Source organism: Triticum urartu, chromosome 3A, assembly GCF_056163025.1.
Source record: "Triticum urartu cultivar PI428250 chromosome 3A, HENAU_Tu73, whole genome shotgun sequence".
Lineage (NCBI taxonomy): Eukaryota > Viridiplantae > Streptophyta > Magnoliopsida > Poales > Poaceae > Triticum > Triticum urartu.
This window is the reverse complement of record NC_141875.1, coordinates 704,069,630-704,089,427: the sequence shown is the minus strand read 5'-3', so window position 1 is coordinate 704,089,427 and position 19,798 is coordinate 704,069,630. Positions and strand designations below refer to the sequence as shown.

At 44.8% G+C, this 19,798-nt stretch overlaps 2 protein-coding genes across 2 annotated transcripts; both read left to right on the top strand.

Moving 5' to 3' along the window:
• Positions 1-1,043: 1,043 nt before the first annotated feature.
• On the top strand, positions 1,044-5,146 carry LOC125546115 (putative ADP-ribosylation factor GTPase-activating protein AGD11). Its single transcript, XM_087514151.1, has 9 exons — positions 1,044-1,352; positions 1,460-1,845; positions 2,434-2,527; positions 2,815-2,890; positions 3,591-3,751; positions 3,876-4,053; positions 4,139-4,261; positions 4,350-4,445; positions 4,561-5,146. The coding sequence occupies exons 1-9, from the start codon at positions 1,327-1,329 to the stop codon at positions 4,840-4,842; spliced, it is 1,422 nt and encodes a 473-aa protein (XP_087370277.1). The 5' UTR covers positions 1,044-1,326; the 3' UTR covers positions 4,843-5,146.
• A 2,342-nt stretch (positions 5,147-7,488) lies between these two features.
• Positions 7,489-11,136, top strand: LOC125546114 (uridine 5'-monophosphate synthase / UMP synthase (PYRE-F) (UMPS)). Its single transcript, XM_048710256.2, has 6 exons — positions 7,489-8,376; positions 8,893-8,976; positions 9,508-9,590; positions 9,673-9,760; positions 9,873-10,127; positions 10,818-11,136. Exons 1-6 carry the CDS (start codon positions 7,582-7,584, stop codon positions 10,941-10,943), a joined length of 1,431 nt encoding a protein of 476 aa, XP_048566213.1. The 5' UTR covers positions 7,489-7,581; the 3' UTR covers positions 10,944-11,136.
• Positions 11,137-19,798: the final 8,662 nt, after the last annotated feature.

The window sequence follows — 19,798 nt, the reverse complement described above, 5'->3', positions numbered from 1 at the left end:
CTAGAAGAAGTGGCAGAAGATGGTCTACTCGATCCGGTAGCTCCTTGAGAAAAGCCTCTTACAAAATGCATGAAAATGGCCAAATAGGTCAGAGATGTAGGGGTGAGGTGTGTCAACTAGAACTTTGATACAAATCCAGCATATCACTCATGAATGAGGAAAAGGGAAAGCTCGGTCCAACCCAAAAGTGCTTTAGGATCACAACAGCATCACACTTGTGACTGGGGACGCGGCTGGATGGCGCTGAGAAATCAGATTGGCCGGGATCCGCCCTTACTGCGAGAGGAGCTCACCAGTAACCCATGGGGGTGACCACATAGGGGCCTCCCAAGGTGTGGCGGACGCACTCTTCCCCCATTGCTTAGCCCTTAACAGTTGACCGATGAGGGAAAATGGAATCGACGATAATGGACACTTCACAAACATGGCACACGCATGAAAGGAGATAAAAGCGTCGACTCGGTTTACCTTCAACACCCCCCCCCCCCCCCCCCCCGCGATAAAAAATAATAGCACCACGGCCGCCGTGGGATCCAGGTATCGAGGCGTCGCAGAGGCATCCCTCGATATCTCTCCATCCAGCTAGCTACCCGAATCAAAAGGGACATGGCACCAACAATTACATCAACATGTATTCCTATATTTAAACTATGCCTTAGGATATTCATATCAAGTCTAAACAATGCAAAATATGCAAACAAAATGGTTCGGAGATAGGAGGAGGCAGAACGGGGAATGACGTTGGTGTCCGGCTTTTGGTGGATGAAACCATGTTGTCTACAGATATGCACGTGGAAAGATGGAGGGCAGCATTTCGGTGTTTTTTCTTATGAATGCCCTTATACATTTCTAAACTTTTTCCGCAAACAAATATATTTTCTAAAGTTGTGAAAATGCTTGTTTACAGTGGACAAAAATCTCAATTTTTGTTTTGTGTGAATTTTTTGAAGGCAGACGGGACGGCAAAGACTCTCCCTTTTCACCTGCGCGCTGTCCAGCCACCACCGCAACCGCCCCCTAATAATAACCAAAAATAAATGCTTTCGCCCATTCAACACAACTCTTCTTCTTTGAAGAAAAATACTAAATTGGACGACACCAGCTATTGCCTCGGCGGCAGATCGCCGGCCGGCGACTCCCACCATTTTTCTAATCGCTACGTCGGAGCGCACGCCCGCACGCCAGGCCCCCAGATCCCGAATTGATTATTGCGGTGATGGGCCGCCACATTCTCGTCTCCACGGCGAGGAGGATGGTGTAGGCGCAGTCGTAGGAGGAGGATAAGAGCGGCGGCAGGCGCAGGGGGGAGGCGGAGGAGGAGGAGGGATGGATGGGCAAAAGCACAATCGGAGGTACTAGGCAATGCGTGCGTGTTCTTGTGCGGATCGGGTCGCGATTTCTGTCGATTTCTTCCCCGAAATCACCTAATTTGCAGCGCCTTCTTCTTCGATTCGTGAAGGAAACAGGGTGGGACGTCGACCAAGGCGGGCTCCGGCGGCGACCAGGCCAGTCCGCCGGGCGCCAAGGCGGGCGCCGGCGGAGACCAGGCCTGTCAACTAGGGGGCACCAAGGCGGGCGCCGGCGGGGACTTTCCCAATCTACCATGCCCCCCCAAGGCGGGCACCAGCGGCGACCAAGCCACCTCGCCAGGTGCCAAGTTGCGCGCCGGCGACCAAGCCAGCCCGTCAAGTACCAAGATGCGCGCCGGCGACCAAGCCAGCCCGCCAAGTTCCAAGTTTCGCGCCGGCGACCAAGCCAGCCCGCCAAGTACCAAGTTTCGCGCCGGCGACCAAGCCAGCCCGCCAAGTACCAAGATGCGCGCCGGCGACCAAGCCAATCAAGCAGGTTCGCTTGCCCCCTCTGCCCCACCGTTCCTCCCCTTTGCAATCGTGTCATTGCAGAAATGCAGGGGCAAAATCATTGTGGCTTTCATCCGGAATATCGCAGGCCCATTGATTGCCCCAATTCAAAGCTGTCAAATCTTCAGGCGTTAGCCTCATTTTGATGCAAATGCAGCCTTTGTTTTACAATTTAGCAATTTGCCTATGGTTTGGATAATCAACAATTTGAACAGGAACCACAAGATCTAATAAATATGAGCCACAAATCATGAATAGTCTTGCATTTTAAAAAAAATCCCTAACTGCATTGGACCTATTAGTTTCGAGCACCATCTTGAACATGATGTGTCCTGTCACTCCCCTGAAACAACATAGCCTTTCTTGAGCTAAATCCTACTTCCTCCGTTCCGAATTACTTGTCATAGGTATGAATGTATCTAGATGTATTTTAGTTCTACATACATCCATTTTTACAACGAGTAATTTGGAACGGAGGGAGTATGATGCATCATATAAACAGTTAGATGGTGTTGCTGCATATACATCCGCTGTTGGCTGCATTGATTGAATTCGCTTCCATGATCACTGCCAGGGCAACTTGCTACAACGGACAGATTAGATCGTCTTTTAAGTCAACCAGCAAACAAATGTTGTGCCGACTGTGGTGCTCCAGATCCAAAATGGGTGTAAGTATTCTTGACCTGTAAGATGTTCCTTTCCTTTTTTTTGCACTGTATACAAATCACTCCACATCTTACAGAAATATCGCGTGTGTGGATGATACTGAATTGTGTAATATCACCCATGTGTTTGGACGAAGGTTAAGTTACAGCACTATGTGTATTTCTTAATTTCTTATGAGATAAGATACCCCCTAATATGGATCAGAGGGAGTAACACTTTTGACTGGCACGGTATCTGAGACTGAGTGTTTCGCATTGTTCTCAGTCTTTGAATATTGTGGTGTTTGCAGATCATTAACTTTTGGCGCGTTCATCTGTATCAAGTGTTCTGGAGCTCATAGAAGCCTCGGGGTGCACATTTCTAAGGTAGCCACGATATCTATGTATTGTTAGCTATTTGTCATCAGCGTCCTTCCATTTTCAGTTTAATTTCTTACCTGGAATGATTTTTGATTCAGCCATAGGAGATGTTGGCTAAAAATGGATTAAACCTTTCAGCTATATATATAGTTAGGCTTTTATTCGCTAGCCCCTTCTGAAACTAGGGAGTGCAACCATTCAGCCATTTTCACTGAAATCTGACACTTACTTTAGAGCTCGTAGGGACTGTTTGATATTTTGATTGTCCTAGGGATTGCTACTGTCCCAGTCTGCAGAGCAACACGTGCAAGGTTGTCAGACATTAGACAGTACAGCATATGTTTCAAGTTTCAACTATACTTTTCTAGGATGTACAGTTTTTTCTAACTTGAGAAACACCTGCATAGAGCCACGCCCATACATAAGCAATAAATAAATAAATTCAGAAGCAAGCGTCTTTGACAAACATAATTAGATCATAGGCTTTTTAAGGAAGATACCAGGCACATATAAGTTTGACATTCCCAATATTATTTTCCTTCCCCTTGAGATAATATTAGTTTTGCTAATATTCTTAGTATACAAAATTTTGCCATGAAATACACACGATAAGTGAGAGTAATGTCAGTTGGCCGGTGAAGATATATAATGTCTGGTGGTTCAACTATCCATTTCTGGTGTTTGAGTAGAACCCTGTTTATTTCAGATAGTCTCAGTGAAGCTAGATGAATGGACAGATGAACAAGTTGATTTTTTGACCGAAGCGGGTGGTAATGGTGCAGTAAACAGTACATATGAGGCATTTCTTGGCAATTACACAAAGCCAAGGCAAGATTGCTCAGCGGATGACCGAAATGATTTTATAAGGTATACTGAAGTAGCAAGTTCTTATTATCTGAGACGCCTGCCACTAGTATAACAGGTTTCTTTCATATTTGCCCAACACAACTCTACCGATGAATGATGTTTCTCCTTACTCGCATATGTGCAGGAGAAAATATGAGTTTCAACAGTTTTTGTCTAACCAACAGCTTTCATGCTCTTCACAAAACAATGGCAAACATTGTTACCAGCAGCAGCATGGTAGCTCAAATCGACATGGTTTAGGCCATGCTTTCAGGAACAGCTGGAGGAGAAAAGAAGACAAATCAGTAAAGAAACCTGCAGCTGTATGATCAATCATCCCAAATCTATAGTTCAGTTTATACTCTTAACTTGAAATATTATTTCTTATTTGAATTTATTCTGTCTTAGGTGGAGGTTGGTATGGTAGAGTTTGTTGGATTGATTAAGGTCAATATCATAAGAGGCACAAATCTAGCTATTCGTGATGTGATGTCAAGCGACCCTTATGTTATCCTAAACCTAGGACACCAGGTGAGCTACTCCATTCATTTGCACTATAACCTAGTTGTGTGAAGTTATTTGTTTTGTGACGCTCCAGATCCCCTTTTCGCCCTTGTAGTCGATGAAAACGAAGGTGATAAAGAGCAGCCTGAATCCTGTATGGAATGAAAGACTTCTGCTATCAATACCCGATCCGGTTCCACTGCTAAAAGTGGTAAATATGTTTTATTTACAGGGGCGATGAAAATAATCAGTAAAATGTGCAGTGCAGTGGTATGGTTTAGGTCGGTTTTTTTTCGGGTAACATTTGCCTTCAATTCTCCTTGCAGCAAGTCTATGACAAGGACACATTTACCACCGACGACCGAATGGGGGAGGCTGAGATTAACATTCAACCACTGGTTGCTGCAGCCAGAGCCTATGAAACCAAGTCCATCACCGACAATGCCGAGCTCAACAAATGGATGGCGAAAGACGGCATCTGGATCCCAAGGGACAGTGCCATCACCATCATCGACAACAAGGTTAAGCAGGAGGTGACTGTCAGGCTTCAGAACGTCGAGCGTGGCCACCTCGAGATGGAGCTCGAGTGCGTCCCGCTCACGCAATAGCTGTGTTGCGCCCGGAATTGTGTCGCCCTAGCATGTTGTTGTCAACATGGTCACATGAAGAATTTCTTTACAGAACACCTGAGACTTGCTTGTGTGATCAGTGTGAGTACCTAGGATCCCAATCATACGTTCAAGGCTTTTCTGTAAAAGATATATACTATGTAAAGTTAGAAGGAAGAGACATAATGTGACCTGTAATTTGTCCAGTAAAGTGGAGGTCATTCTAGCATGACTCTGCCTGTTTCACAGCTCCATATGTTGATCAATTTTATGCACTTGAATGAAGAGGGGGTAAGTAAGAACAGTGAACCATTGCGCGCGTGCGGGGGGAGTGTTGATCAAAGACCGCACAGAAACTCTATATCATTGCAATTCTTATGAGTTTTTTGTATGTTGGTTGGTCGATTTGAAGTGCTGCAGCGGGGTGGGACTTTTCTGTCCTTACAGGAGCTGAGAATGCAGTTTTTGTGAGCATGGTTTTGTCCTGACTGAGGTTGAGAATGCTGTTTTGGTGAGAGTGGTTTGTACTATCGTTCGATTTTATGGGGTTATAGAAATGCACTTTTACCTTTCTATGTTATTCTCTTCTTCCTCTTGTTGTTGTTGTGCTGCTGCTGCTGCTGCTGCCACCACCAAGCACTTGACAACCCCATGCCAAATGAAGTCATAATCCACACCATGCCCATTTCTTTCATGAACAAAGGAGTCTAGAACCACTTCAAATTTCAAACAAACAACCATTATTCCCTTGCGGGGAGGATGAGTATCTACTATATTTGACAACTAGTAACTCCTCGCAGCTTCCAACTAACTAGAAACTCCTCACACTTTCAAATCCAAGAAGCCTTGATACTCAAACAAGGAGGCACATGTTTCGTATGGAAATAAAAATCTAAAAGGTCCGCAAGCCTGAGAAATCATTGTATGCTCAAGATAAGGGGAAAAAAACAATGCAATGTGCACATCTGATATGGAAAGGATGGTTTGTAGTGAAAGAATTAAGATTTTTGAAGGTAAAGGCTTTATGTTATAAATATGGGGGCACATACCACAATGTCATGTTGCGAGAAAAAGAATGTTATCTACACATAGAAAATTCTCTTTAGGACTCTCTTGCACTTTTATTCCACTAGAAGATACTCAATGATGTAGACTCCTCTAGACTGTAATAAGGAAAGTGTAATAATGCGTATAGAAGGACAAGATTTGAATCCAAGTGCTCAGTGGTGTGTTGAGTCGCGGAATAGAGGGTCGAATTTGTGCGTATCGTGCGAGTATGTGTGTGTGCCACTCAAAATTAGTTGATAGTACTAGCTAAATATATGTGCATTGTAACCGGGGCAAATTTGTTCTACTGGTTCAATCTAGGATTCTTTTTATTGGGCCGAGATTGAGATATGCTACGGGGAAGGAATACATAGGCAAAGATAAGGAAACAAATATGAAAACTAGACGAAGGAACGATTCTAGACGAGTATAGACAGGATTTTGATTGTGTGGGTTTAATGGGCTGCCGCTGATTGCCTGGGCTGGGCCAAATACTAGTAGAAAAAAATAAATTGCTTCTCTGGAGGGAGGGGGGGGGGGGGGGCTCGAGCCTGTTAAAGCCCCCCAGTAGATTCGCCCCTGCAACTACGTGAGTTGATTTTGTTGTTTGCGTGAAAAAGATTTTTACGGTATTGACAATTTTTTTTACTTTCCGTTGATTGCTTTGCAAGGGATTTCTTATAAAGTGGCGGGGGTTGGTTTGGAATTTTTTTAATGGAGATTATTGTGTGGTTTTAGAAGGTGACACCGATGCGAAGATACAATAAAACTTTGCAATTCAAGGGGTTAGGGTTAGGTGGTGTGGGAGAAAATGGTGGAGGCTCAACACGGTTAGAGGGATGGGTGACAGAGACTTGTGGTGTGTGACAGTTGTTTGAGGCGGGGTGGCGAGGTGACACGTGAGATTGCAGGCTATACTGATCGGAGCAGCTAGACGTTGCAGGCAAAGGGGAGGTGTGGATTTACAATGCGACAACGATTTTATTGGCCTTTTTTTTTCCGCAAAAAGGCTAAAGCCATGTATCAAATTTCACGTGTCTTTGCAAATACACCCTGACAAGGAAAAAAAAGACATTAAAAAATTTAGGGGTGTCGAAGTCCTCTTTCTCCCTCCTGTATCCAGCTTTAGCATGGTTCAATGTTGTCCGTGAGCCTTCGCCTTGGCAGAGCAAACTTTAAAAACCCAAGAGCTCATAAAAGCAACGACTAGGAACTCGTTGATGCTACTGATTAGATTTGAAAAACGAAAAAAAATACACTCCCTTCGCCTGGAAATACTTGTAAGAGAAATGAATATATCTAGATATATTTTAATTCTAGATACATTTATTTTTATGTTAAAAAAGAAAATACATTTATTTTTATTCATTTTATAATAAGTAATTACGAACGAAGGGAGGTTTAAGTGCCTGGGATTCTTTTCCTTTGAATGCCCTGAAACCCAACTGAAAAACAAAGTTACACCACCACGCTAAGCGTTTCCTAATAATGTCATCCGTTTGGAATATATATGGAACTAAAGACTCGACAGTGATGACGCGACGTTGATACGCGGCCGGTCAATAAATTTCCTTCGTCCCCTACCTCCCCTTTCCATTCCCCCGCCCCCCGCCGCCGTGTCGCCCTCCCCACCAACCCCAAACCCCGCCCAAAACCCTAGCCGCCGGCCCGCCCCGCCCCGCCGCCGCCGCCATGGACGCCGCCGCGCTGGAAACCCTCATCCTCGACCTGCACGCCATCGAGGCGGTCAAACTCGGCTCCTTCGTGCTCAAGTCGGGCATCACCTCCCCGATCTACCTCGACCTGCGCGCGCTCGTCTCGCACCCGCGCCTGCTCGCCGCCATCGCCTCCCTCCTCGCCGCCCTCCCGGCCACCCGCCCCTACGGCATCCTCTGCGGGGTGCCCTACACGGCGCTCCCCATCGCCTCCGTGCTCTCCGTCGACCGCGGCCTCCCCATGCTCATGCGCCGCAAGGAGGTCAAGACCCACGGCACCGCCAAGGCCATCGAGGGCTCCTTCCGCGCCGGCGACACCGTGCTCATCATCGAGGACCTCGTCACCAGCGGCGCCTCCGTGCTCGAGACCGCCGCGCCCCTCCGCGCCGAGGGGCTCGTCGTGGCCGACGCGTTTGTCGTTGTTGACCGCGAGCAGGGCGGGAGGGAGAACCTTGCGGCGAACGGCATCACGCTGCACTCGCTCATGACCCTCACCGAGGTGCTCGCCGTGCTGCTCCGGCACGGCAAGGTCACCGAGGAGAAGGCCGCCGAGGTGAAGCAGTTCCTCGATGCCAACAGGAAGGTCACCGTGCCGGGCGCGGCCGCCGCCGCCAAGCCCAAGGTGGTCAGGAAGGGGTTCCCTGAGAGGGCAGCCTTGGCCAAGAACCCCATGGGGAAGAAGCTGTTCGAGGTCATGGAGGCAAAGCAGAGCAACCTCTGCGTCTCCGCGGATGTTGGGACAGCCAAGGAGCTCCTTGAGCTTGCCGAAAAGGTATAACACAGTGCAATTTGTTGTGTTTTGGTGTTAAGTCAGTTGTTGGGTTAGATTTAGGCACTTCCAAATCAGCAAGTTATATAATTATGCTTTCTGACATTGACAGAATTGACCATTTCAGCAAGGTATGACAGTACAGTATGTTGAGTATTTGCGTAGGTCAATTCTTGGGGTTAGATTTCAGCACCTTTAGTTCAGCAAGTTAAATTATCTTTTGGGATGGAATCCTGGAATAGACATGGCTATTTCTGGAATTTGTTAATATTAAGACATGACTTGTGTTAGCTAGCAGAGTCTCCTGAATTAGGTAGGAAACAGATCTATTAGGTGTGCATGACTGCAGTCCTTCAGGAGTGAAAGCATTGACTTGTTGCACGACTGGTGACATCATAACAACATTTTCAATTGCATTATGTATGATGTTTTCTGCACTTGGATGCTGCTGTGTAGTGACATCACTAGAACCTATCCTTAACACAAGGTTTAACCCATCTTTCTATAATTTTTATGCAGGTTGGCTCTGAGATTTGCATGCTGAAAACCCATGTCGATATCTTGTCAGATTTTACACCTGACTTTGGCACCAAGCTGCGCTCGGTATGCTCTCTTATGATGCAATATCGTCTTTTATTTTCAATGATAATAATGCTTCTCTCTCAGATGGTACCTTTGGATCTTTGTGTTTACTACGAGTAGTAAAATGCCAGTGTCCGCAATAGTCTTCTCATTTCGTTTGTCAGTAATCTGATGTAGCATCTTCATGTCTATCAGAATGGAATTCCTTTCTCCATACTATTCTGTTAGGGAGCATGTTTGATTTCTGTATTTATTAGAGGCTCGTTTGTTTAATTCATTATGTACTGTCATTCTAATGTCGTCCATCTTCCTCTCATTTGTAAACAATCGACCTGTAACCAACTAAGATACCAGGGCCATTTACTTTCTTAGATCTGGTTTTTGTTTATCTGTTTTTTGACCAGGACCTGAATTTATTTTATCAATTGCTAGAGCTGTTTTCTACTATAACAATGTGTCAATCACTGTCTAAGATGCAAAAGATGTTGTCCTATCTGGGACTTCTTAATGTCACATTCTTTATATAATGGAGCTCTTAACTTTTCTTTTTAGATTGCTGAGAAGCACAACTTTTTGATCTTTGAAGACCGCAAGTTTGCTGACATTGGTAACACAGTAACTATGCAATATGAAGGGTGAGAAAAGGCACTATAAACCATCTTCTCTTTCTGTTTGCATATGTATGCAGTATGCTTATAACGTTTTACATTATTTCAGAGGAATATTCCGCATATTAGAATGGGCTGATATTGTTAACGCCCATGTAATTCCTGGGCCTGGAATTGTTGATGGCTTGAAGCTTAAGGTATATTAAACTTTAAATGTCCTAAATAGTAAATATTAAAAGTTAATGTTGCAGCTTTGAATAGTCTGTGTATTGTGGTGCTCACTGTAACTGTTGTGTTGTGGTATTGAAGGGTTTACCAAAAGGGAGAGGGCTTCTTCTGCTTGCTGAAATGAGCTCGGCTGGCAACCTTGCTCAAGGAGATTACACTGCAGCAGCTGTAAAGATTGCCGAGCAACATTCTGATTTTGTGATTGGATTTATATCAGTAAATCCCGCATCTTGGTCTGTGGCACCATCAAGCCCAGCGTTTATCCATGCCACCCCTGGAGTGCAGATGGTTTCTGGAGGAGATGCTCTTGGGCAACAGTACACAACTCCTTTTTCTGTGAGTTTAACCTTGTCATTACAAAGTGCTTTCTTCACACATGTGCATTCAAGTTTTTGTGGAGCTTTCATAAATTGGACTTTAGCAGTATTATTTTTCTATGTACTATACTGCAGCTGAATTTCGTTGTCATGTTGTCTCCTGGTTAATATAATAAATTACAAAGTTTGAAGGTGACATGTGTTTTTGGATTACATACTTGCGATATGTACCAAATATCTGTCAGTTGTTGAGAATTTTCTGGATATAGGGCACACCTCTGTACTTTTCTCATGCTCACAGGAATACCATAACAAGCAAGATTCGCCTCTGTGGGCTAGATTGGTGTTCTTAAGAATTTCAATTTCCTTAGAAGATATGGAGTAGCATTTAATTTTGATTTCTCATGCACCAGAATACTTACTAGTATTTCGTAGCCAGACATATACTCCCTCCGTTCCCAAATATAAGTCCTTTTAGAGATTCCAATATGGACTACATACAGAGCAAAATGAGTGAATGTGCACTCTATAATATGTCTATATACATCCGTATGTAGTCCATATTGAAATCTTTAAAAAGACTTGTATTTAGGGACGGAGGGAGTATATTCTTGGGAGTTATTCAGGATTTGAGTTTCTTTGTCTCACTGTTGCAGTCTGCTTATTATCTGATGTTGTGTCTCACCTGCAACCTGGCTGTGTCCTACAGGTGATAAACGACAGAGGCAGCGACATAATCATTGTGGGCCGCGGGATCATCAAGGCGAGCGACCCCGAGCAGACGGCGAGGGAGTACCGCGTCCAAGGGTGGCAGGCGTACCTGTCCAGCTTGTGAGGAAAGCTGCTGCTCAAACGCAAACGCCTCTCTCAGTGTAAACCCAAACGAAATGCGCTGGCGTTCGTGCCATGGATCGATCAATGTAATAAGAGTGCCTCCTGTCGGCGCTGAGTGATTTCCCCCTTGTGCCTGGTGTTGGGGAAATAACTTCGAAATCGGGGTAATGGAAACCAGAACGTTCCCATGGGCACTGCTTGCTTGCCCTGTGCCTTTTGGTTGCTTTGGTCGTCTGATGCTTGAGCTTTATCATCAACTCAAGATGTTTGCTGGTAGGAGCTTGCTTGAGATGGAATCAGTTAAGTTTTTAGACAAAATTCACTGTTAGATACTCTAGATGGCGGTCCTCTTTCAAACGCACTATCACCCATGGTCAGTCAGTGTCTTGTCCCATGAGCATGGTTGGGCGAGCGAGCTCTGCCGCCGCCAGTGGCAGCTGCAGCTCCGGTGAGTGTACGCTGGGAGTGGGCCTTGAACCAGTTGGGCCTATAGAAGCCTAAGCCTACAAAGAGGGCCCAGAGCATTTTTTTTAGATGGAACACCCGATTCCATTAACCCACTGGCTCAGCAGAAACGCTGGCCGTCCTGACTTTTACACCGTCCGGCAATTCCTCAGACCACAGCTGTTTAGGCTGGTTGTAATGAGGAGTATCATATACTATTATCATGCATATGATACTAGTGTATGATACTACCTCCCTAATGCGTGGTATCATATATTAGTATCATGTAGTACTTTATTTATTGCCATGCATGACACATACTCCCTCCGTTTCTAAATATTTGTCTTTCTAGACATCTCAAATGATTACTACATACGGATGTATGTAGACATATTTTAAAGTGTAGATTCACTCATTTTGCTCCGTATATAGTCACTTGTTGAAATGACTAGAAAGACAAGTATTTAGGAACGGAGGGAGTACTAGCCTAGCATTTACTACTCAACTCTTTCTTTCTTCATTTAATTCTATGACACCTCATTAAATTTACCTAGTTGGCATGCATGATACTAGCTATGATACTCCCATTACAACTAGACGAGCACCCATGGCAGCAAGTACATGGGCCAAAATATTACAGCCCCTTGGGGTAAAAGAAAAGCTAGCGGAATTAAAGTGCAGATGAGCAAATAGAGGCAGGTCCTTGAAGATAACTCCTTCAGATGCTACATCAAATTCAGTTCTCTGTACTGCACGCACCAGAGATTGGCAATCTGTTTCAACAATTATGTCTGTCATTCCCCAATCAGCAGCAGCTTGCATGGCCTCCAAGCACGCCATTGCTTCCGCCTGTACCGCCGTGGCCACATGCCGGAAGCAGCCCGCACCCGAGCCTCTCACACCCCTTGGTTGTCGCGTACAACGAAGCCCTAGCCTCCTGTTCCAGTCTCTGCATGAAAAAAACCATCAATATTGATCTTTAGCTTGTCACCCACTGGCCTTCTCCAAACCCGCTGAACACTGGCACTCTCTGAACATTCTTTTGCTGCACACAGGTTCAGATAGTCAGAAGTACACTCACGGATTCTCGACAGTAAACCATCAATCGGTTCCCCCTTCTCCTTTGCATTTATCTTGTTCCGCCTCGTCCACCAACACCATAGCATACAGACCACTAGGGTCTTTTTTTCCTCGTCCAGTTCTAGCAGTAATTTAACCACTCCTCTTGCATCGGTACGCGCACACATACGCAGCCGTACCTCTTCCATTTGTAGTGCTCGCCATACCTGCTTCACCTCTTTGCATTTTAAGAACAGATGCGCCCCGTCCTCGTCGAGCCTTCTGCAACAAACACACAAATTATCACACTCAATGCCTCTTCTCTTCAGGCCCATCAGCATGGGCAGACTGTTGTGCGCAAGTCTTCAAATAAACTGCTGCATTTTTGGTTGGCATGTGATTGTGATCTTTCATATGTTCCTCCAACCGATGTCACCATCAACAGGGTGGGAGGTGGACGGCAGCCCCGCATCACGCAATCTAATATACAACTTGTATGTAGACTTCACCGTGAATGTACCTTTGCTATCAAAAAACCATGCGTAGAGGTCATCAAAATCATCTCTTATGGGTGTAGAAAGGATCACCTTTGCATCTTTGCTTACGAAGATGTGTCGCACCAGCTGTTCGTCCCATGAGCATGTATTCGGGTTGATCAGTTCACAGACTCTAGTCAGCAAGCATCTACCTCGCTCCGCCTTCGGTCGCCAAGAACCCTCTCTATTCAGCCAAGGATCAGACCAAATTTTAACACTGGTTCCATCTCCGATTCTGCAGATAAGTCCCTCTTTCAGCAACTCAACCCCTTTGAGAATACTTCTCCAAGTGTAAGAGATCCCTGGGTTAGCTTGTGCTTCCAGGATCGAGGTATTCGGGAAGTACCTGGCTTTCAAAACCCATGCACAGAGGGACTCTGGTTCAGTGAGTATCCTCCATGCAAGTCTCTGAACCCGAGGCCGCCATTTTTTCGGTTGTGTCATGAGTTCCCAACTTAACCAATGCATAGTCTTGGTCTTCTCCTGCTTTGCCCACCAAAATCGACAGATCATCTCTCCCATTTGCTCACACAAAGTTTTTGTTAGATCAAAACATGACATAGCGAAGGTGGGTATTGCTTGGACACAAGCTTTTATGAGCACATCTTTGGATGCCTTCGACATTAGCCTTTCCAACCAGCCTTGGATTCGATTCCACATGCGGTCTTTCAAGTATTCAAACATTTTGGTTCTGTTCCTGCCCACATACACCGGCAGCCCCAAGTACCTATCTGATCTGGTCAAATTTCCAATTTGCAACTCTGCTAGCACCTGTTGTTTCTGCACCACACCTGTGTTCTTGCTGAACATAACGGAAGACTTGTCGTAGTTCACAATATGTCCCGAGCACACCTCATACAGATTTAGCACGTTCTGCAGATGTATGGCACTCTCTCGTAAAGCTTTCATAAGTACCAAACAGTCATCTGCAAACGGTAGATGGTTTAAACTCGGGGCACCATTGCAAATACGTATTCCAATTAATCTTCCCTCCCTTTCTGCTTTATTAAGAAAGGAAGAAAACCCCTCGGCAACAATCAAAACAGATACGGTGATAGAGGATCACCTTGACGGAGACCTCTTTGGGGCACCACCACATCCGTGCATTCTCCATTCACCTTAAACTTGTATGACACAATGGAGATACATAGCATTACCAGCTTAATCCACCTCTGATCAAGGCCAAGCGGGTACATCATCTTCTCCAAGAAGTCCCACTCCACCCTATCATATGCCTTGCTCATATCTAACTTTACCGCAGCATAGCCATCTTTTCCCGTTCTCTTATTCTGCATGTAATGGGTACATTCATAAGCAAGCAAGATATTATCCGTGATCAAGCGGCCTCGTACAAAAGCGCTCTGGTTTGGTGAAATGATGTCAGGGAGTATTTGTTTCAGCCGGTTAGCGAGTACCTTCGAGATGAGTTTATACACCACATTGCACAGACTAATGGGCCTCAAGTCCTTCATGCTCTCTGGATTAAGCACCTTCAGTATGAGGACAACACATGTATCATTCCAACCTTCATGCATAGAACCCCCATTAAGCACACTCAGAACTTCAGTAATCACATTCTCTCCCACAATATCCCAACATTTTTTTATAGAAGGTAGACGGCATACCATCCGGGACCCAGGGCCTTTAGGTCTCCAATACTTTGTAAGGCATCAACTACCTCCTTTTCTGTGAACGCCTCCCCGAGTAAGGCATTCATTTGCAGAGTCACTTGGGGGTCAACGTGACCGAAGAGCTCCTCCGTCCTCGTACCTGCATGGGAGGTAAAAAGATTCAAAAAGTAGTTAGTCACCACATCTTTCATGGCCCCCTCTTCCTCCACCGCCGTACCATCCTTCTTCTTCAACCTTCTAATCTTATTCCGGCCAATAGCATTTGACAACCTGCGAACCGCGTAATCTGTCTGGGCAGCCACTCTTCTGTGTACCAGCCGATGCCTGTTAAGGAGGACCCAGCAGCTGGCGATGTAGAATGAGCTGGGTGTCTACGGTCTGTCTGGCCCTGACGATGCAGTGTCCGGCTTTTTTTCAGCGTACGTCAGAATGGTAAGAAGTCCCCACCATCCTAGAATCTGCCTCTCATCCCAGGTCTGTAACAATTCGATGAGATCAAAGTTTGAGTTCACCGGCAGGGGCCTCTTTGTGGTCATGAGATGTTTGTGGAAATGCCACAACGCTGCTGCATGTGTATTGCAGTTGCAGGCAAAGAGGGGAGAGTGTTAGGGTTGCCACATGTTTATTTCCGTTAGTCTAGCGCACCTGGGCAGAAGTTTTGGCATGCTGCCGTTCCTGGGCCCGGCATGACGCCAAGCCTTGGAGAACAAGTTCATTGCGGCAATCCACGATGTACTCCAGATTGCCAAATCTGACGATCTGGCCCAGAGTGTAGTTCTCGACCTGGCTGATGTGGCTGGGCGGGTCGGCAACAAACGTCATGGTGCCGAAGATGAAGAGTTGACTCAACACATAGATTGTGCTGACGTCCATCGAAGACACCAGTGGAGCTGATTTCGGCAGATCCCTCGGTTGGGTATCCCGACCTAACGATAAGGCCGGAGGGGAAACATGAGACAAGTTTATTTAGGTCCAGGCCCTCCTTACAAGGTAAAACTCTACTCTTGCTCGCGTATATTATGATTAGGGTGTACAAAGTACAGGTATAAGCGAGAGACTACAATTGTTCTATCGACTAGTTCGGGCCCGACATATATGAGATATCGGAGCCCCTAGGGTTACACAACCTAGTCATCTTCGTTGACGGAATGGAGTCCTTAATGGCTCCGGCTTCCTTGTCTTGGACGACAAAGCTTCCAGGGTCTTCCTTCTATTGGGCCCATGGGCCAACATGATGGCCCAAAGTGTACTTAGGCCGGCTACCCGTAGGATGAGGCACCCCTGGGCCATCCTCTAAGATGTCCTTAGAGCATCTCCAATAGCTTTCCAAAAAACCTCCCCCCTATAAGTGATTATTGGGGTTCTCTCAATACATTTATTGAGAGTGCTGCTGTAGTAGATCCCCAATATGATTTCCACTATACTTAGCTTGACATATGTGCCTCACCATATAGTGACCAATATTGCTCTATTGCTCTCTCGCTTGCACAGAAGACACCAATGGCGCGGTGAGGCGGTCACCAATGAGGGCGCGTCCGGGGGCCGGGGAGGTGGTGAAGGAATGGCAATCACAAGCTATGAGGCGGGCGCAGTGGTGCACCGGGGTGCGAAGGCTCATGTGTTTGGCTTCCCCGCCACCGGTCAATTGGAGGGGAAATCTTCCCCTCCGTAGAGGGGAAGATGAGGTGTTTTTGTGATAAAAAATGTTAAGAACAAGGAAGATGTAGTATCTGTTCCCGAACTCAAATGCTCCCTTATGAACAATAAAATGGAAGAAAATAGTAAAAAAATCAAAAGATTCCATTTTTTTGGTAAACTCTGATAAATATTTCGTATGCTTACAAAATTTCAGCACGATATGACATTCGTGGAACTTGTGACCAAACAACAAAATCAATGTTTCAAAAATGTTAGTTTTGAAAACATTTTGGAGTGCTGATTTTTTTTGCCACGCCTTGCACAGATGTCACTTGGTGCTGAAACTTTGCAAGATTACAAAACATTTGTCAAAGTTTAACACCAATTTTTTTTAGAATTTTTCAAATTCTTTTACCTTTTTTGGTTTTACTATTCATAAGAGAGCATTTGACCTCGGAAGCAGGATATGACTTTCGAGCTGATGGAGTGTTTTTTGCGCTATAGTCCCGCCTATACGATTATTCTAGGATAATAGGGAAACTGCTGAAGATGCTCATAGAGCTGGTGAGAAATACTATTTACCACGCAGACCTTGCTCCAACCTCTCGTCTTAAGAGTAATTCCAACGCGTCGACTTAAACAGACGCCTGTTTTGCTTTTGTTTATTTGGATCGGCTCATCTGCCCCCTTTTACGTTTGGGTCGGCTGCACACTCATTCTCGCGGCCGTCTTGCGTCCATTATTTTAGCCTCTTTTGCAAACACATGAAACAAAATAAAAATATTTCATAGTTTCACAACCAAATAAATATCTCATAGTTTACAAGCCAAATAAAAATTAAATTGTCTCAATTTTTTAAAAGATAGCCGATACATCTATTGGTTGTCAACGTAAACCCACGTATGCTCGATCAAATCATCTTGCAGCTGAATGTGAGTTTCCCACGCATTTGATGATGAAATTAGGTGAATTATGCAAATGTTCTCACCCACTGAAACCCTTAGTCATAAATACGTTCCGGGTGCTCATCCTCTACTATCATATTGTGCATGATCACGCAAGCAGTCATCACCTCCCACAACTTCTTGGTGCTTCAAGTTATAACAGGATATTGAAGGATACCCCATCGAGATTGAAGAACACAAAAGGCACGCTCCACATGCTTTCTAGCACTCGAAATACTTATCACATGCCACCACTCTTTCCGGATATGGTTGAACACATGTCTAGCCATACAGAAACGACGTCGGAATAGGTGGTGTTTGAAGAGCGGGTTGGGGGTTTCGAAGTAGTCCTTCCAGCGTAGGAAATGATCACTCTCTCGATTGCGATTCAACGCCAGGGTGTGCCCCGGGATCGAGCCCCTGTGTACTAAGGTGGTCATGGACGACCAACACAGCAGCCACAAGCTCCTCATCGTTGGATGAAGAATCATCCGAGTCGCAAAGAAAATTGTGGAAAAAAAGACTCGCCGACGGAGTCCATATTGACCTCGTGGGCCAACCGTCGAACAGCTTGCAGGCGCCGTGAAAGATGCCGGTCGATGAAGAGCCTCGCACCTCCCCTGGACCTGGTAGCAGGCCTGTCGATGTCCAGCGAGCAAGGTCGCCGCGCTTGGATGCCGCATGCAACGGTGGCGGCGGGGTCGGGGTGCTGCGGCTGCGGTGGGATGAGGCGGTGGTGGCGGCGATGTTCGAAGGCGACATGCTGCGGGGGATGGTATGTGGGTGCGGCCGGCTGGCCTGGGCACCTAAACTGGGGGGCGACGATGTTCGAAGGCGACATGCTGCGGGGGATGGTATGTGGGTGTGGACGGCAGGCCTGGGCACTTGAACTGGGCGGTGGCAGGTATGTAAATTAGCTATAAATAACAAACAGTAGCATTTAGCTATAATCTCATAAAAAAACAGTAGCATTTAGCTGTAAATAAAAAACAATCACTAGTAGAAAACGGGGCTTTGGTCATAGCTCAATATACACATTAGTCCCGGTTGTATTACGAACCAGGACTAATGTGAGCATTAGTTCCGGTTCGAGCAGCTAAAGGCATTAGCCCCGGTTCAAATGAGACCTTTAGTCCCGGTTTAAGACACGAACCGAGACTAAAGAGTGTGATACCCTTTAGCCCCGGTTCGTGTCTCAAACCGGGACTAAAGCTAATATTTAGTCCCAGTTTGAGACACGAACCGGGGCTAAAGGGTGCGATGCCCTTTAGTCCCAGTTCGTGTCTCAAACCAGGACTAAAGGGGTTCATGTCTCAAACTCTACCCCCCTCATGTATCGCCATTTCTGTTTTAGAAAAAACAAAAGAACATGATAAAAACTTAAGAAAATAAAATCCTTCGAGTTGTAGTTATATTACTACATCTACTAGTTAGGAATATTAAAAAACTTAAATTTGGACATGTTTTGCAAAAAATGTTATGAAAAAGTAAAACGGCTATAACTTTTGCATACGATGTCGGAAAAAAACGTATAATATATCAAAATGTTCAGCACAAAAATACGCATTTGATTTTGGCTGTCATAGGCCGTTTTGCAAATTTTTAGAATCCTCAAATTCTAAAAGGAAAAAAGTTATGCTCAAATTTTAGTTTTTTTTGAACTTTGGTTAAATTTGGTCAAAATACTTATTCAAGAAGTATTTGTGTTACTAAATAATTATTCAAGAATATCAGTTTTAATAAATAATTATTTCATTTTTTTTGAATTTTGGTCAAATCTGGTCAAACTATGGTCGAACTACTTATTCAAGAAATATTAGTGTTACTAAATAATTATTGTTTTTAGAATAATAATTTCAAATTCAAACAGTGAAACACGTGACTTCATGCTCAAGCTAAACTCCTGAGGGTTAATAGGATTGACATCTTACTATTGTCAGAAAAACAACAAGTGTAGACTTGGAAACTAGGGGGAATAAAACTCGGAAGTTAAGCGTGCTCAGACTGGATTAGTGGCAGGATGGGTGACCGTTCAGGAAGTTAGACAATTAGGAATGATGAGGGGTGATTAGAGAATAGAGATTATAGATTAAATTGAACAGTGATGAGGGGTGATTAGAGATTAAATTGTAAATTAATTCAGAAATTTAAAAATCGGGAACAAATTCAAAAAAAAATTCAAAAAATTTCCCAACCGGGACTAAAGGTGGAGTCTCAGACAGCGGCCACATGAAGAGCCTTTAGTCCCGGTTCGTATAAGAACCAGGACTAAAAGGGGGGGGGGCTTTAGTCCCGGTTTCAGAACCGGACTAAAGGCCCGTTTTCTACTAGTTAGTAGCATTTAGCATTTAGCTATAAATTAGCTTTAAACAAAAAAACAAAAGCATTTAGCTATACATAAAAAACAGTAGTTATGGCATTTATCTATAAACAAAAAACATAATTGTTTTTCTTTTCAAAAACTTGGTTAAAGTAATTGTTGCTATATAAACAAAAACAAGATTGATGTTATATGATATATGTCACTGACGTTCATTTGCATATTTCATTATTGTTGATTATATCTTTTTATTGAAGTGGTCATGTTATACGCAAATTCCTTAA

What these genes read in the sequence shown, in the direction of transcription:
- LOC125546115 (XM_087514151.1), top strand. Translation starts at nt 1,327, where the DNA reads ATGGATGGGCAAAAGCACAATCGGAG. An exon ending in GCTCCAGATCCAAAATGGGT is followed by an intron (nt 2,528 to 2,814) that starts GTAAGTATTCTT and finishes TGGTGTTTGCAG; the next exon opens with ATCATTAACTTTTGGCGCGT. An exon ending in TCCTAAACCTAGGACACCAG is followed by an intron (nt 4,262 to 4,349) that starts GTGAGCTACTCC and finishes TCGCCCTTGTAG; the next exon opens with TCGATGAAAACGAAGGTGAT.
- LOC125546114 (XM_048710256.2), top strand. Translation starts at nt 7,582, where the DNA reads ATGGACGCCGCCGCGCTGGAAACCCTCATCCTCGACCTGCACGCCATC. An exon ending in TCCTTGAGCTTGCCGAAAAG is followed by an intron (nt 8,377 to 8,892) that starts GTATAACACAGT and finishes ATTTTTATGCAG; the next exon opens with GTTGGCTCTGAGATTTGCAT. An exon ending in GTAACTATGCAATATGAAGG is followed by an intron (nt 9,591 to 9,672) that starts GTGAGAAAAGGC and finishes ACATTATTTCAG; the next exon opens with AGGAATATTCCGCATATTAG.